General features: G+C 44.1%; 1 protein-coding gene across 2 annotated transcripts in view; it reads right to left on the reverse strand.

Annotated features, from left to right (window-relative positions):
- Nucleotides 1–12,238, reverse strand: part of LOC110489401 (CUB and sushi domain-containing protein 3) — a 650,169-nt gene that overhangs the window by 336,371 nt on the left and 301,560 nt on the right. For both annotated transcript variants that reach the window (XM_036971421.1, XM_036971422.1), the window contains exon 6: nucleotides 11,601–11,713. In XM_036971421.1, coding sequence (XP_036827316.1) covers nucleotides 11,601–11,713 — 113 coding nt within the window. The remainder of the gene's footprint in view (nucleotides 1–11,600; nucleotides 11,714–12,238) is intronic.

The raw sequence follows: 12,238 nt of genomic DNA on the forward strand, positions 1-12,238 counted from the left end.
TAGGCCCGCCTGCTCTTTGTACAGGGTTGTTTTGTGTGTAGGCTGATTAGTCGGGCTATGTTAGCCAGTAGGCCCGCCTGCTCTTTGTACAGGATTGTTTTGTGTGTAGGCTGATTAGTCGGGCTATGTTAGCCAGCAGGCCCGCCTGCTCTTTGTACAGGATTGTTTTGTGTGTAGGCTGATTAGTCGGGCTATGTTAGCCAGCAGGCCCGCCTGCTCTTTGTACAGGATTGTTTTGTGTGTAGGCTGATTAGTCGGGCTATGTTAGCCAGTAGGCCCGCCTGCTCTTTGTACAGGATTGTTTTGTGTGTAGGCTGATTAGTCGGGCTATGTTAGCCAGCAGGCCCGCCTGCTCTTTGTACAGGATTGTGTTGTGTGTAGGCTGATTAGTCGGGCTATGTTAGCCAGTAGGCCCGCCTGCTCTTTGTACAGGATTGTGTTGTGTGTAGGCTGATTAGTCGGGCTATGTTAGCCAGCAGGCCCGCCTGCTCTTTGTACAGGATTGTTTTGTGTGTAGGCTGATTAGTCGGGCTATGTTAGCCAGTAGGCCCGTCTGCTCTTTGTACAGGATTGTTTTGTGTGTAGGCTGATTAGTCGGGCTATGTTAGCCAGCAGGCCCGCCTGCTCTTTGTACAGGATTGTTTTGTGTGTAGGCTGATTAGTCGGGCTATGTTAGCCAGCAGGCCCGCCTGCTCTTTGTACAGGATTGTTTTGTGTGTAGGCTGATTAGTCGGGCTATGTTAGCCAGCAGGCCCGCCTGCTCTTTGTACAGGATTGTTTTGTGTGTAGGCTGATTAGTCGGGCTATGTTAGCCAGCAGGCCCGCCTGCTCTTTGTACAGGATTGTTTTGTGTGTAGGCTGATTAGTCAGGCTATGTTAGCCAGCAGGCCCGCCTGCTCTTTGTACAGGATTGTTTTGTGTGTAGGCTGATTAGTCAGGCTATGTTAACCAGTAGGCCCGCCTGCTCTTTGTACAGGATTGTTTTGTGTGTAGGCTGATTAGTCGGGCTATGTTAACCAGTAGGCCCGCCTGCTCTTTGTACAGGATTGTTTTGTGTGTAGGCTGATTAGTCAGGCTATGTTAGCCAGCAGGCCCGCCTGCTCTTTGTACAGGATTGTTTTGTGTGTAGGCTGATTAGTCAGGCTATGTTAGCCAGTAGGCCCGCCTGCTCTTTGTACAGGATTGTTTTGTGTGTAGGCTGATTAGTCAGGCTATGTTAGCCAGCATGCCCGTCTGCTCTTTGTACAGGATTGTTTTGTGTGTAGGCTGATTAGTCAGGCTATGTTAGCCAGTAGGCCCGCCTGCTCTTTGTACAGGATTGTTTTGTGTGTAGGCTGATTAGTCGGGCTATGTTAGCCAGCAGGCCCGCCTGCTCTTTGTACAGGATTGTTTTGTGTGTAGGCTGATTAGTCAGGCTATGTTAGCCAGCAGGCCCGTCTGCTCTTTGTACAGGATTGTTTTGTGTGTAGGCTGATTAGTCAGGCTATGTTAGCCAGTAGGCCCGCCTGCTCTTTGTACAGGATTGTTTTGTGTGTAGGCTGATTAGTCAGGCTATGTTAGCCAGCAGGCCCGCCTGCTCTTTGTACAGGATTGTTTTGTGTGTAGGCTGATTAGTCGGGCTATGTTAGCCAGCAGGCCCGCCTGCTCTTTGTACAGGATTGTGTTGTGTGTAGGCTGATTAGTCGGGCTATGTTAGCCAGCAGGCCCGCCTGCTCTTTGTACAGGATTGTTTTGTGTGTAGGCTGATTAGTCGGGCTATGTTAGCCAGCAGGCCCGCCTGCTCTTTGTACAGGATTGTTTTGTGTGTAGGCTGATTAGTCGGGCAATGTTAGCCAGCAGGCCCGCCTGCTCTTTGTACAGGATTGTTTTGTGTGTAGGCTGATTAGTCAGGCTATGTTAGCCAGCAGGCCCGCCTGCTCTTTGTACAGGATTGTTTTGTGTGTAGGCTGATTAGTCAGGCTATGTAAGCCAGCAGGCCCGCCTGCTCTTTGTACAGGATTGTGTTGTGTGTAGGCTGATTAGTCGGGCTATGTTAGCCAGCAGGCCCGCCTGCTCTTTGTACAGGATTGTTTTGTGTGTAGGCTGATTAGTCAGGCTATGTTAGCCAGTAGGCCCGCCTGCTCTTTGTACAGGATTGTTTTGTGTGTAGGCTGATTAGTCAGGCTATGTTAGCCAGTAGGCCCGCCTGCTCTTTGTACAGGATTGTTTTGTGTGTAGGCTGATTAGTCGGGCTATGTTAGCCAGCAGGCCCGCCTGCTCTTTGTACAGGATTGTTTTGTGTGTAGGCTGATTAGTCGGGCTATGTTAGCCAGCAGGCCCGCCTGCTCTTTGTACAGGATTGTTTTGTGTGTAGGCTGATTAGTCGGGCTATGTTAGCCAGCAGGCCCGCCTGCTCTTTGTACAGGATTGTTTTGTGTGTAGGCTGATTAGTCGGGCTATGTTAGCCAGCAGGCCCGCCTGCTCTTTGTACAGGATTGTTTTGTGTGTAGGCTGATTAGTCGGGCTATGTTAGCCAGCAGGCCCGCCTGCTCTTTGTACAGGATTGTTTTGTGTGTAGGCTGATTAGTCGGGCTATGTTAGCCAGCAGGCCCGTCTGCTCTTTGTACAGGATTGTTTTGTGTGTAGGCTGATTAGTCAGGCTATGTTAGCCAGCAGGCCCGCCTGCTCTTTGTACAGGATTGTTTTGTGTGTAGGCTGATTAGTCGGGCTATGTTAGCCAGCAGGCCCGCCTGCTCTTTGTACAGGATTGTTTTGTGTGTAGGCTGATTAGTCGGGCTATGTTAGCCAGCAGGCCCGTCTGCTCTTTGTACAGGATTGTTTTGTGTGTAGGCTGATTAGTCGGGCTATGTTAGCCAGTAGGCCCGCCTGCTCTTTGTACAGGATTGTTTTGTGTGTAGGCTGATTAGTCGGGCTATGTTAGCCAGCAGGCCCGTCTGCTCTTTGTACAGGATTGTTTTGTGTGTAGGCTGATTAGTCGGGCTATGTTAGCCAGCAGGCCCGCCTGCTCTTTGTACAGGATTGTTTTGTGTGTAGGCTGATTAGTCAGGCTATGTTAGCCAGCAGGCCCGCCTGCTCTTTGTACAGGATTGTTTTGTGTGTAGGCTGATTAGTCAGGCTATGTTAGCCAGTAGGCCCGCCTGCTCTTTGTGCGGGATTGTTTTGTGTGTAGGCTGATTAGTCAGGCTATGTTAGCCAGTAGGCCCGCCTGCTCTTTGTACGGGATTGTTTTGTGTGTAGGCTGATTAGTCAGGCTATGTTAGCCAGTAGGCCCGCCTGCTCTTTGTACGGGATTGTTTTGTGTGTAGGCTGATTAGTCAGGCTATGTTAGCCAGTAGGCACGCCTGCTCTTTGTACAGGATTGTTTTGTGTGTAGGCTGATTAGTCAGGCTATGTTAGCCAGTAGGCCCGCCTGCTCTTTGTACAGGATTGTTTTGTGTGTAGGCTAATTAGTCGGGCTATGTTAGCCAGTAGGCCCGCCTGCTCTTTGTACAGGATTGTTTTGTGTGTAGGCTGATTAGTCGGGCTATGTTAGCCAGCAGGCCCGCCTGCTCTTTGTACAGGATTGTTTTGTGTGTAGGCTGATTAGTCAGGCTATGTTAGCCAGTAGGCCCGCCTGCTCTTTGTGCGGGATTGTTTTGTGTTGCTCTGAGCATGTTCGATGTTGACGTGTTTCGTTCGTGGGTTTTTCTCTGGACTGTTTGACTCCCCGTGTTTGGGGCATTTGTTTAGTGTGCGCCCTGTGTTTCGTGGGGTGGCTTATTTTCGCCGTGGGTGCAATAAATAGCACTACCCTGAAATCTCTGCTTCCTGCGCCTGACTTCGCACCCACTATGCCCAGAGTGTTACACCAGTGTTGTCCGGGTTTGGCCGGTGTAGGCCATCATTGTACAATAAGAATTGTTTCTTAACTGAATTGCCTAGTTAAATAAAGGGGCGGCAGGGTAGCCTAGTGGTTAGAGCGTTGGACTAGTAACCGGAAGGTTGCGAGTTCAAACCCCCAAGCTGACAAGGTACAAATCTGTCGTTCTGCCCCTGAACAGGCAGTTAACCCACTGTTCCCAGGCCGTCATTGAAAATAAGAATTTGTTCTTAACTGACTTGCCTGGTTAAATAAAGGTAAAAAATAATAAAAAAAAAAGGTTAAATGCGGTTTGAGACAACAGCTCTATTGCAGTTCAGTACATCAGCCAATGTCCATTCCAAGATGTGACGATTGTCCTGTGTCCTCAGTCACTTGATCTAAAAATACAGTATATCTTATATGGTTAACCAAACCCTGCAAACGGTTAATGATTTGAGAAACCCATCTATTAATTGTATCTATGTGGGGTAAGCACCTTTATTGAATTGTGTGTGTATGATAATACATATATTTCCATTAACCGAACATGTGTATATTGTAATGTGTGCCTTTGAAAGTTAATTGATGTCATGATATGGCTGTCTCTCATTGGTCAGATGCATCATGGGAAGTGCTATTTAAACTCATGTCTTTTTATTTTATATGAGACAGAGACGGGTAATGGGTTGGCATGCTGCTGGATTTTCAGGCATAGTTGAAGCCTGGGGTTTTCTTTTGAGTACTCTAAACTATGAGTTAATCCAGATAAGTTTATTAGGACTATCTTTTTGTTCATCAGCCTGTTTGTTATTTTGGTTGTAAATATTTGTTCAGTCGCCAGGATTATTCCTCACTTCCAAATAAAAGCTTCACCATGGGCATAAAAATCTGCTCTCATTGTCTTGCCTCCTCACTGTTAAAATCTTACCGCATGGGCCAACCTCACACACCTTAGGATGACCTTGTTCTCAAAGACACATTTTATGAGTGATATGAGTTCAGATGAGAGCCATACTAAACCTAATGGCACCATTGAAATACATTTCTCTCCTGGGTGTATTTATGATTAAAGTTAATGCAAAGAGCAGCATTATAAATGGTGAGCACACAGTGTGACATCAGCTTCTGTGACAATGACAATTTTGAAAGAGGTGCTGGCAACTGCCCTCGTTTATAAAAACGTTGATGTTTGGAATGTTTTCCAAAGTAATTGGAATCATTGTAAACATGATGCCCAGTACAGTCAAAAAAATTATATTTTCTGAGTTTTATATATACAGTACAAGTCACAAGTTTGGACACCTACTCATTCCAGGGTTTTACTTTATTTTTGCTATTTTCTACATTGTAGAATAATAGTGAAGACATCAAAACTATGAAATAACACATATGGTATACAGAAAATAGCCCTGTTTGGTAAAAGTCAATTTTATGGCAAGAACAGCTCAAATAAGCAAAGAGAAACAAGAGTCCATCATTACTTTGAGACATGAAGGTCAATCAACACGGAACATTTCAAGAACTTTGAAAGTTTCTTCAGGTGCAGTCGCAAAAACCATCAAGCACTATGATGAAACTGGCTCTCATGAGGACCGCCACAAAGTTATCTCTGCTGCAAAGGATCAGTTATTTAGAGTTAAACGCACCTCAGATTGCAGCCCAAATAAATACTTCACAGAGTTCAAGTAACAGACACATCTCAACATCAACTGTTCAGAGGAGAACGCGTAAGTCAGGCCTAAATGGTAGAATTTTAGATTTTTGGTTCCAGCCGCCATGTCTTTGTGAGACGCATAGGTGAACGGATGAGCTCCACATGTGTGGTTCCCACCATGAAGCATGGAGGAGGTAGTGTTATGGTGTGGGGTGCTTTGCTGGTGACACTGTCTGGGATTTATGCTGAATTCAAGGCACACTTAACCAGCATGTCTACCACAGCATTCTGCAGCAATATGCTATCCCATCTGGTTTGCGCTTAGTGGGACTATCATTTTTTTTCAACAGGACAATGACCCAACACACCTCCAGGCTGTGTAAGGGCTATTTAACCAAGAAGGATAGTGATGGAGTGCTGCATCAGATGACCTGGCCTCCACAATCAGCTGACCTCAACCCAATTGAGATGGTTTGGGATGAGTTGGACAGCAGATTGTAGGAAAATCAGCCAACAAGTGCTCAGCATATGTGGGAAGTCCTTTAAGCCTGTTGGAAAAACATTCCAGGGGAAGCTGGTTGAGAAAATGCCACGAGTATACAAAAGCTGTCATCAAGGCAAAGGATGGCTACTTTGAAGAATCTCAAATATAAAATGTATTTTGATTGGTTTAACACTTTGTAACGACCAACGCTGGACAGGAGAAGCAGGTATGGGGAGTCAGACATTTAGTAGGGAACAGATATAGAACAAGACAGGAACAGCGTCAACACCGGGTAACATGGACATATGACAAACAATGCAGCAGTGGGGTACAGAGCAGGGAACTGACAAATATAGGGGAGGTAATAAACAGGTGATTGAGTGAGTCCAAGTGAGTCCAATATCTATGAAGAGCGTGACGAGGGAAGACAGATGTGCGTAATGATGGTGGCAGGAGTGTGTAATGCAGGGCAGCTTGGCGCCCTCAAGCGCCAGGGGGGAAGAGCAGGAGGAGACGTGACAGTAACCCCCCCTCTAGGGGCGCCACCCGGCATCTCACCTGGGAGAGCTGGCTGAGACATGGGCACTGGGCAAGCCGGTTGGGGGTAAACTCCCCACGAACCGGCAGGGGCGCGGGAGCCTGGCGAGCCGGCTATGCAATGAACGCCTGTCGATCCCGCTATGGCGTGAAAGCCCGATGATCCGGTGGAGCGTGACGTGGGTTGGGAACATGCCGAGCCAACCGAGGCAAGGAAACCTCTCGAGCCAGCTAGGACGTGGAAGCTCGACGAGCTGGCTTAGGCACCCCCAGTTCCATCGGTGGTGGAATCCAAGCCCAACGTCACCAACAAAACAAGAAAGCTCATGGGCCGGCTGGGCGAACAAGACCTGACGGTCCGGCTGAGGCCTGAGGTGGGATGGGCACCTTCCGAGCCAACCGGGGCAAGGAAATCTCTCGAGGCAGCTAGGGCGTGGAAGCCCGACAAGCTGGCTAGGCACACCCGGGTCCATCGGCGGCGACCCAGGACCGACGTCACCACCAACAGGATCGCCAGTACTGCCCAATGCTTCGTGTGATGGCTGCAGCATTCTGTAATGACCGACACCGGACAGGAGAAGCAGGTATGGGGAGTCAGACATTTAGTAGGGAACAGATATAGAACAAGACAGGAACAGCGTCAACACCGGGTAACATGGACATATGACAAACAATGCAGCAGTGGGGAACAGAGCAGGGAACTGACAAATATAGGGGAGGTAATAAACAGGTGATTGAGTGAGTCCAAGTGAGTCCAATATCGCTGAAGAGCGTGACGAGGGAAGGCAGGTGTACGTAAATGATGGTGGCAGGAGTGCGTAATGCAGGGCAGCCTGGCACCCTCAAACGCCAGAGGGGAAGAGCGGGAGTAGGCGTGACACACTTTTTTGGTTACTACATGATTCCATATGTGTTATTTTATACTGTTGATGTCTTCACTATTATTCTATATTCTAATAGTAAAAATAAAGAAAAACCCTTGAATGAGTCGGTGTCTCCAAACTTTTGACTGGTACGGTATTTCCACACTCTGAGGTTGGAATAATACTGTAAAATTGTGAAAATTATGATAATGCCCTTTTAGTGTAAGAGCTATTTGGAAAGACTACCTGAAATGCCTGCCTGTTTTGGTGGGATGGAGTTTTGGCCTGCCTGGTGACATCATAAGAAGGTACATTTTTTAATAGACCAATGAGAGTTCCAAACCTTTCTGCCAATAACAAATCGTTTTTGGTTTTCCCCACTAACAGACAGTCCTAGACAAATTCTTGCTTGAGAAATTGCTCTTTGCTAAAACAATCACTGTAAGGTACCTAATTGTTACCCAGAAATGATTTGACATCGGGATAAAAACAGCTGCATTGGACCTTTCAGAACTTGAAATTGTGTCTTTAAAGTCTTGGCAAGTCTTTATAAAAGTGTCTCAAGTCTGTTTCAAATTCCATCGTATCCTATCAATCAGGTATTAAGTGGCCCAAAACTCAGTGTTGCGTCATGTTTAAGAACAGCCCTTAGCCCTGGTATATTGGCAATACACCACACCCCCTCTGGCCTTATTGCTTCATTAAACTGCCTTTGGCTGCTTAATTGGGAACCATACCAATGTAGAGCTAAAGTGATTGCATACTAAATGACTGATTTTATGGTGTAATTTGTTTTTATAATTAAATCGAGGCACCTGACACGCCGGTCTTGCTCACTGCTTAGTCGTCACAGAAAGGAAAGATAACTACAATAAATTATATAGCTGGAGTTACATATACATGTCTGTCCCAAGCGGTTTATGTATAAAGTACAGCTTGAAATATTAATGTGGAGTTTTTGGGAAGGGCTTTCCACTCCAAATTACTGAACATTTGACACTGTAATGGTTAAGGGATGCTGATACACTTTTTTGCTGCTTTGTGGCAGTGCAGTTCAATATGAATTTAGCTTTTAACAGTATATATACTTGGGACCCTGCATATCATTTCCCCTACAAAGTGTTTGGAAACAACTTTTTTCAAAAATTGATTCAATGATTTGCTTGTTCATGTGACTGTCTCTTCTCTCAAGACAACATCTACAGCATGTTTGCAACTGACTTTAAGGTCAAATGCAGAAAGAAGAAGAAGATTATTTAAAATCTCACTTGGCAGAATTTACAAAGACAATGTACAAGGTTCAAAGAAAACAAAATCGATGTCTGGAATACTGGGTACTTATTAAGAAGCCTGATGCTGTAGAAGCAAACATGCTAATAGTAATGCCATTATGATATAGGCCCATGGTTGAAGGATCACATCTGACAGGAAAAAAGTGAATACTTGCCAAATTAATTATGACAGAGGGCTGTGCGATTCAGTATGATATAAGAGGGGCATTTGGAAGATTTTAATTCTAGGGAAGATAAGATAGAAAGAACCCTGGAGGATAATTTTTGGGACTAATTGTTGACTGTTAGTTCCTCAAAATCCTCAAGTTGTCTGAAAAGGACCATTGGCTTCTAACCCTGCTGTGCCAGATCATGGGTAAAATTGCATTATAAGGGGCCCCCTATGTGTATAACATACATAGCAACTACAGTAGATATCTGCATCCACATCAGGTAGTTAATTCTGTATGTTAATTCCTTTTCAATAATAGTGCTGAACAGCAGCTAGGCTGCCCGCATACAAATACAATAGTTAAGTACATTGCCTGGGTTCAAATTCCCTGTCAAACTTTGATTACGTTGAGACGTGGCAGCTTCAATTTCATTACTTATCAGTGGCTGTCTTGAGAAGAGCCGCAGCAGCATAGCCAATAACAGCTTCAATTCGACAGCCACTGACTGACTTCCTATGAGAGATGAGTTGAGTTGAGAGCGAGAGCAACAGCTGGCTAATGTCAATAACTGTGGTTCAATCAGAGATGGGAACGTGCTTTTTCTGATGGCATTTCTGTCAGACAGAGCAGGTGGGTAAATTGGATTTTGGGGTGGTTTTGGTGTCCTAAGGCACTTTGCAGCTGCTGCTTTGAAGCTGGGCTGCTTGTGGCTCACCAGGTGGTGTATACCTGTAAAGCCTCAATAAGAAGTCGCACACAGGGCCGTTCTCAAGGGGCAATTCATCCCTCGGCAGCATCAACAGCAGACATTAAGATAAAATCTCTATCTTCTTGTGAAGGGCACAAACCAATCTTGCCTGGCTTTTCACCTCCATCAAGTGCCATAAATGTGCTGAACTTCTCAAATATTGTGTATTTTAGTTGAAGGGAGTCGGTTTGATGGGAAGTTTGTCCATTTTAAAGACCATTTAAATCCACTGCTGTTCTTGGCACTAAGCCACAAAATAAATGACATTCTACAGTCCTTTTTTTTTGAGAATATCGATAATAAATACAAGTTGTGTTTAATAAAAGTCATTGGGGTGTGACACTTTATATAGCAATGTCCAATTAAAAGCTCATTAGTAGGGTATTAGCAAAATGGTTCCCTAACTATTTACAAAGATTAGTAAATTATGAGCAAATCATTTATTCATCCCCTCTTCTTTCTTTGGGCTCTGTACATACAGACACTGCCCTTTCAGAGGATGTGAAAAGCGCTTGACCTATAACATTGTCCTCTGGAGAGGTGTCAAGGACAGAAATAAACCTATTCAGATGCTCTGAGCTCTTCTCTGACTGCAGATGTCCATCTCTTTCTATTGGTCTTAAACCGTGCTTCTCTACTGTCTATTAAAGGATATGACTTACAGTAGAAGTGTTTCATGTCTTAAGCACACTCATACTCATACTCTATCATAACCCAAAATGTAAGGTTTAATTCAATTTTAGAATCGCAGAATGTAGCTTTAAAGCAGCTGATGAGCTAAAAAGGAGTGACCAGTAAGCATTAGTTGTGGTGAGACAAGGAGGTGATCTGTCATTGTCCTCACTAACACTGACCTCAGATCAGAGGAGAAGAGTACATTCGTTAACCTTTCACCCCCAATGTCCCTGGAGAGCAGGGTATGGCTCAATCCAAATGGAAGGCAGTCAATTCAGGAAGTAAACTGAAATTCCAATTAAATTATTGAAAAAAGGGCATATATTTCCAATGATTTCTCAATAAACAGAAAAGTAGAAGCTATTGATGTCAAAAGTTTTTACATTTCTGGATTTTAAATTTAAATCACTTCCTGAATTGATTGATTTCAATTTGAATTGAGCCTAACCCTGCTGGAGATATAACCTGCGGCTGTATCTAACACCTCTCTGGGAAATGCAGCACATCATCGTACCCTATAAGGTGGTTCGGAAGGGGTGATACTTTTTTATCCAAAGTAATATCCCAAACTGTAAGAGCAGGCAAACATATTTCATATTTCAACCATGTCCCCCAATATTACAACATTTAATTTGCGTGGAGGACATTTTGAAAGATTTGGTTTATGGTAAACGCATGTCAGAATAACTCCACAAACATAACACACAGCAATGCAGAAGTGGGTATATGATTCTGGGTGATCTGTTAAACAGTAGCTTAGGTTTGTTTTAATTAGAAGCTTTGGAATATGATAAAATAAAAGAGACAGCTATTTAAAAAAGAGGAGAAAAAGTGATTTTGTTGTTGATCTATTGATTAGTTTGAAATACAACAAAATCATGTTTTAATTGACTGCTGTGCTGTGCATGATTGGCATTGCTACAGAGAAGCATCTCTAATTAAAAGTGAAAAAACGAAAGCGCTGATTGCCCGAAAAATTTCTTGGTGAATTTACGGTTGACATTAGAAAATAAATGTCTGTCTCTTCTAGTTGTAATTATAAACAGTTAGAAGCCAGGATGATAGAAAGACTTAGACTGAAACAAAAAAAAAATAACATTAAAAGAAAAGCAAACAGCAAATCTAAGATCACAACACTATGACAAAAAGAAGAAAAGTCATTGAGGACGACAGAGTGAAGAGGTGTAGGATTCTTCTCACTTTCAGAGCGCTATTTCTTGAGTCTCTCAGGGCTTTACAGGGATTACACTCTTATTTAAATGGACCTCCTCTCCTCTTACAAGTTTGTTCTGTTTTTAGGTCGTCGGGAAACTCCTTCCTAAGCGTCTTTGCGGTGATTGAAACAGAGGCTTACCTTGATAATGGGCGCTAAAGCCCCGATATCGATGGTTACTGTCGGTTACAAAATGTAGCCTCAGCCAGTTCTTGTTGCTGACAATAGGAGAAGGGACATTCATCCCAGATAACCTGAGGAAAAAAGAGGAGATAATCATTAGGCTTTTTACTGCACACTCAAAGTCAGCAAGTTACAACACTAGTGTCTTTAAATGTGTCGGTCAATCAAAAAAGAGAACGCTTTTTTTTTCTTTTTAACAGTGTTCAGACATTGTAGCTACATAAGTAAAAACATTTACGAAAACTTGCAACTTGCAGACTGTAAGTCAGCAGACCTACATAAACATTGACAAATTTCAAAATCCAAAGTCAAGTAAATGTACATTAATGCTGCTTACTATTCATAACTCAATGACATGAGGACATACAACTCAAAATAATGTTCATAGGGTAATGTTGAAAGGAAAAGGGCTGAGTGTTCTGCGTCAGAGTCGGATGGTAGCAGCAGTAGCAGGGTGACACTGCTAGTCCTGTCCCCCTGGTGAGAACACTACAAAGAGAACCCTCAACTACACTCTATTAGTCACACACTGATAGGTACTGTACCCTGGTCAGATGTATAAACTTATGGAGAGTATACAAATCATAAACTAAGTG

Source organism: Oncorhynchus mykiss, chromosome 32, assembly GCF_013265735.2.
Source record: "Oncorhynchus mykiss isolate Arlee chromosome 32, USDA_OmykA_1.1, whole genome shotgun sequence".
In the NCBI taxonomy this organism is placed as follows: Eukaryota; Metazoa; Chordata; class Actinopteri; order Salmoniformes; family Salmonidae; genus Oncorhynchus; species Oncorhynchus mykiss.